A 6,133-nucleotide genomic window follows, 5' to 3' on the forward strand; every position below is an offset into this window, starting at 1 on the left:
GAGTTTTGCTGCTGACTCCAGTGAGTCCCAGACTTCACACCCCATCCCTTGTACTTCCTTTTCACAGGCAGGCTCCTTTTCCTATCTGTGGAGACAAAACAGAATCGTGACCCCCCAGAACTCAATCAATTCCCAAGAAGGATAAACCCAGGCGGTAACACTGCTGTTTTTCTGCTTCTCTGTAGGTTCTGGTGGGAGAATCCCGGGGTTTTCACTCCACAGCAGCGCCGTGCCCTGAGCAGCAGTTCATTGCCAGGGGTTCTCTGTGATAACACTCACATTAGAGAGGTGCCCAGGGACGTCTTCAAGGTCAACCGCTATCCTGAGGACTTTGTGAACTGCAGAATGATCGACCGTCTTGACTTGTCACCTTGGAGACAACGCAGTAACTAGGGAGTGGAAGGTACAGAATGGACCCCGTGCCCAGAGAAACACACGCAACCGGGCCCATGTGGAGACTTCCCCTCCCCAGCACTCCCTGGCCTTTCCTTCCCAGATCAACCCCAATCTCTAAACAAACTCACTCTTCCAGCCACCCTTCCTCAAACAGATCCTTCCTCCCAATCCCCCACCTTGATCTTCCTATCTGCCCCAGAGGCTCCTGCTTGTCTTCACTATAACATGAGGGAATGTTAGCACTGCTTGGCGGAGTTGTGTTAACCAATGCACTGGCGAATACACCCACTGCAAAGTCGCTTTTAACACCACGTTAGTTAACACAACTAGTTCAGGGCCATGTTCTGTCATGCCCTGATTTTCTAGTGAACACAAGCCCATTGACTCTCTTGTCCCTAAGGCTCTGTCACTGCCTGGCCCCGGTACCAAAGACCCGGCCTTCACCCACCCTGCTCACAGACTGTAGGCTGGATCCAGCTGCACTGAAGACAGTGGGAGGCTTTCCATTTACTCCAGTGGGAGTTGGACTGGGAGCCCTAGATCCCTGGCTGTGGATCATATTCTGACAGCTGATCATATTCTGACTGTACTCATAGTTATCTTCTTAAGAGAGATTCATCCACTCTAGAAATGGGAAGGATCTGTTAGGCCCCATGCAGGCCCTGTCCCTGCGGCCAGTGCAGGATTGTTCCCTGTAGTATTTCTCTAGTGTCATAGCCAGACTCCCAAGAGGTGGGTTTTCCACGCTTTCCCTTGGTACACTCTTCCACAGCCTCCTAGACCTCACTGCTGGGATGATATTTCTGAAATCGTGTCTAGTGTTCTACTCAGGCACTTACACAGTGTTCATCCCCATAGTATCGACCAAGCTCCCACGAGTTGAAAATGTGCTCCCCCTTTCTGGCCTCAGGGGGATTGAAATGATTTTAACGTCATTTGGAAGGTTTCTCAGGTCCAGGATGGACTTTCTGGAGAGAACCAGCCCTACCCCACAACAGCTTGCTCAGGAGCAAGGACTTGGGTCTTCCACATCCCAAGTAAGTGCTCTAACCACTAGGCTATAGAGTCACTCTCTTTCAATGACTCCTGTTGGAGCTGTTCCATTTTATATTGAAAAAATTACATGTTTATTGCTCCAGAGAGGCTGATTCTATTGCCTGGTGGTCAGAGTACGCACTTGGGATGTGCAAGATTCAAGTGCCTACTGCAAATCGGGAATGTGAACCTGGGGTGTTTTCATCCCACATGAGAATGCCTTAACAATCAGGCTATTGGATATCCTGGGGTGGGCTGGTGCTTGTACTCATATTTGGGTGTGGGGGATTTTGAAAGGTCTCAATTTTGTTTTGAATTGGAACCAAACAAATTAGAGACCTCATTTTCCCCCAAACTGGAAGTGCTGTTTCTTGCCAGCCCTAGTGTTCCAGCGGAACTCAGGTGTCGGAGGAACCCTGGCTGCAGCAGGGTGACCGATCTCTCAGGGAGCCAGGACCAGTGCCATGCAGGGTCTTGAAAAATCCAGACAGCACCCCGTGGAACTGGGCTCTGAATTGAATGGGGAGCCAGTGCAGAGAACGACATGCTGGGGTGATGTGTTCCCAGTGTCCTGTGTTGCAGAGCGACCACGTTGGTGTGTTTTGGACAAGCTGTTTTTCCTCAGGGCTTGGTCTTCCCTCGTAGATACAAGGAATTGCAATACCCAGCTTAAGTATTGCAGTGCGCAGATCACTGTGGCCAGGTCTGCCTTTTCTAACACCGGGCACAATCGGGCCAGCCACAGACTGCAGGGAGGTTTTTTCTTTGTTGCTGTTGCTACATAAATCTAAGAGGACCCCAGGCTGTGGACCAGAGTGGCAGTCTGAGGGCAGATGGCTGGGATTGTGATAGAGGAGGAGTGCTTTTCCTTTCCCACATGTGTCACATCAGTCTCATCCTGGTTCAGCTTCAGCCAGCTGCTCTTCATGCATGTGCTGAGCTCGGAAGGCAGTGAGAAACTGTCACGGGGCAAGTGCACCCTGTCCCCCTCTGGGGTGAGGGAAAGGGCATTATAGCCCTACGGCTAAGTCCTCCTGAGCACCCTTAGCCTCAGGGTGGTATGCCCTAATGGCCAGGGTCAACAGGGTTGCCCTCTCTCGCAGGGCCATGCAGCCTAACAGTCAGAGGGGGATGGGCCACCGCTAAAGGGAGGTGGTGGGCAGGGTAGGGGGACCCAAACCCTCCTTACTCCGCCAGGTCCCAGCCCAGGGCCCTGTCAGCAGCTAGTGTACTCACCACTGGCTCAGCAGAGATCCGACCAAAACACACTAAGTTAGTGCCCAATCCTACAACTGGATCAATGTCTAGTTCCTCTGGGGTGCTTCCTACTGTATCTTCCAGTGGCGCGGTCTCTGGATTTCCTGGGTCTCCAGGGTCTCTGACCTGTAAAGCTCCCAGCAGTTCCGACATCTCCTGGGTGTCCATGGGTAACCTTGTAATTCCTTTGTCCAGTAGATTAAAGGGCCCCCTACTATCAGATTGAAAAGAAGCTGGATGATGCAATCGTGTCTTACAGTGCCAGTGATATACTTTTTATTCCAACAATAACTAGGCAGATGTGAAACTACACCTGTTAAAGAGAAATTTCTTTAAATCCGCAAGACCAGAGAATTTGCATCCAAGAGTTCCAAAAGAATTGCCCAAGAAGCATTCTGAGCCATTGATCTTAATTTTTAACAAATATTAGAAAGAATGGGAAAGTCCCAGAGGACTGGGGAAAAAGCTAATATTCTGCCAATATTCTAAAAAGGCTAAAGGGGATAACCTGGGTAATTACAGGTGCTAAATGTTCAACACCAAAAACTGCTTCACTCAGAGGCAGAATACACAATATTTCAGGGGAAATTTCATGTCCAGGACAATCCCAGCCACCCAGGAGCCTTCTCTGTTTTATTGACACCTTTCCCATTTCACCCCACAGAACAAGCATCCAGTGACTCCTTATGATGGAAGTTGAGATTTCCTTGGAGGGCTGGATTCAGGATGCTGCTGGCAAGGATTCTTCACTCCTTTCAGTCTAACCCCCCACTGACTTTGCTGGCTGGAATGCATGGCCTAGCTGCTGCCATTTTGCCTGTGTTTGTGTCGATTTTCTTCCATTTGCAAAAACTTCCAGGCCTGTAATTAGCTTGCAAGTGGCCATTGCTAAAAGAACTAGGATTAGCTAATAACACTAGCTAAAGAAGTCCAGATTGAATTGAAGCCCATGAGTGCAGATTTACAAGTTAGTGATTGTAGGCTGCCTACTGGCACCTATTTTTGTGATTCTTCAATTTCTTTATAATACAGATGATTGATTCTCTTTCTGGTTTCTCTGAATGGTGAATGGGCAAGTTGTACACATTTAAGATATTATCTCAATAAAGCCTGATTTATGCAAAGGTGTATTTGGGTACCATCACCTCCCATTTCTGATTATTGTCAGTACATTGGAACAAATACACTGTTAACCAAATAGCACTATCTAGCAGACGATATACGTCTCTAGCACCCCCTCAGGGAAAGGGCCACTACTCCTGTCTCAGAGTCCAGGGCACTGCCCCCCAGCTGTTTTGTTCAAGGTGTCAGCCCCCTTTTGTGCCAACCAAAAGTCAGCAGGTTTCTGCAGCCCACAAAAAGCATAGTCTGAGATCTTTGGGAAGCCAAAGAAAGAGAAAAGACCTGGCACTTCTCCTTTCTGAGAGAGCTTAGGGGGACAAGTCTCTCAAACCTTTTCCCTGTTCTGCAATCCCTGCTTCCAGGGGCCAAAGGGCTCTGAGTTGCAGTCCTGCTCCTTCAGAGTGCCACCCTGCACTGAGCAGGGATCCTCCCTTTTAGGAACCCACCCATCTCCGGGCTTGACATGTCTCACAGGTACAGCAACAACTCCGTAACCCTCTAAAAAGTTGTTCTGAATTGACCAAAATGTTTCAGTTGACTCAAAATTATTTTTTCTATTTTCTGATTTTGGGGTGTTTTTCACTCCTTTTAATGCTTTTCATTTTTGTGTTGGATAGCTGTCATCCAATTTTTTTATAGCTGTTTTGGGGTTCTTGCATGATCTCCATGTAGGTTTTCTGATTTTTTCCTTCCAGTGTGTATGAACATGTGATAATTTCTTGTCTGAGGTGGCCCCTTCTGAATGAGTGAGGAGCAGGAGATGGCTTTTTTTTTTGAGAAAAGACAGAGCAGGACCTGATAACAATCTTCAAATATGTTTAAGGGTGTTATAAAGAGAATGGTGATCAATTGTTCACCATATCCACTGAAGATAGGACAAGAATTAATGGGCCTAATCTGCAGTAATGGAAATTTAAGTTAGATATTAAGAAAAAAGTTCTAACTACAAGGATAATTAAGTTCTGGAATAAGCTTCCAAGGGAGATTTTGAATCCCTTTCATTGGAGGTTTTTTAAGAACGGGTTAGACAGACACTTGTCAGGGATGGTCTAAATATATTTTGTCCTGCCTCAGCACAGGGGGCTGGACTAGATGACTTCTCCATGTCCCTTCCAGCTGTATATTTCTATGTTTCTATGCTGTATGCACCTAGTTTACCAATGCAGTCCAGTTTGCTCTGTAACAGTGACTTGTCTTCATCATTATTTACCACCTGACCAATCGCTGTGTCATTGCAGAACTTTACCAGCAATGACCTTAGACTTTCTTCCACATCACTGATAAAAGATTTAATACCTTCAGGCCTCGCACTGAGCCCTGTGGGACCCAACTAGAAATGCATGCACTCATTAATGATTCTTTATTAAAAACTATGTTTTGGGATCTATCAGTTAGCCAGCTTTTAAGTCACTGAATATATGCCATATAGACTTTGAGTGGTGCTAGTTTTTATTCAGAATGTCACGTGGTTCTACTGGAAATGCCTTACAGAGACCAAGTGTATTATAGCCACACAGTTATCTCTATCGACCAGACGTTGATAATTGTTGACGAGGACAAGAATTTCTTTTTCCCTGGAGGCACAATCAGAATTTGCTGTGCTAACTCATCTGATTTGATATTCAATGGGCCAGAGAGGATTACCGGTTGCTAGGTTAGACAAAAACCTGTTTGTGGGGTTGGAGCATTAAGAGAGACTTTTCTGCTGTAGGTGATGTGCACAGGCCACAAGCATCATAGTGATGTCCTTCAGATTCCACGGGTAACACGAAGAACTCGCATTCATTTTCCTGAAGAACATGCCTTTGTTCCTAGTCACTGAGAACCCGTCTTCAAGTACCTTCCATACTACACAGTATGCCATCCAGGTATCACTGGATTCCTGGCACACCGTGTAGGATTCTGCCCAGGGATATGTAGCAGGAGCAGGTGAAATGGCAAATGGTGTGAATGAAAGCAGTAGCAGGGACCTTTGGGTGTGTCTGTTATTCAGTACTGCTGCACCAACATCTTGCACCAGTACCGGTAGCTGATGCCTGTGCCAAGTGTCTCAGTCAAATGCTGTCCACAGCCAGCGAGGCAAAACATCCCTCTGTGTGTTGGATACACCTACCTACTTCGTCTTGTCAGTCGTCTAGACCAGCTGGAGTCAGAATTGTCCTAGTGCTTCCTGGTATCTCAGCTGTGAATTCAAGGCAGTCTGTAAGAATCAGCTTTACCTCATCAAAGCTGGCCTGCCTTGTCTGTCCCTTGGAACACTAGCAGCTTTTGCTACGTTTCCTGCAATAACTCAGGCAGGAGGAACTGTTTCCCTTCGGGTTGG

The 6,133-nt window shown here is 47.1% G+C and overlaps 1 protein-coding gene across 1 annotated transcript in view; it reads left to right on the forward strand.

Annotated features, from left to right (window-relative positions):
* LOC140899856 (myeloperoxidase-like) overlaps positions 1-3,810 on the forward strand; it is an 83,478-nt gene extending 79,668 nt beyond the window's left edge. The window contains exons 13-14 of the mRNA XM_073316024.1: positions 186-403; positions 3,353-3,810. Of these exons, the coding sequence (XP_073172125.1) occupies positions 186-393 (208 nt within the window). The 3' untranslated portion in view covers positions 394-403; positions 3,353-3,810. The remainder of the gene's footprint in view (positions 1-185; positions 404-3,352) is intronic.
* Positions 3,811-6,133: the final 2,323 nt, after the last annotated feature.

Source organism: Lepidochelys kempii, chromosome 17 (genome assembly GCF_965140265.1).
Source record: "Lepidochelys kempii isolate rLepKem1 chromosome 17, rLepKem1.hap2, whole genome shotgun sequence".
Taxonomy (NCBI): domain Eukaryota; kingdom Metazoa; phylum Chordata; order Testudines; family Cheloniidae; genus Lepidochelys; species Lepidochelys kempii.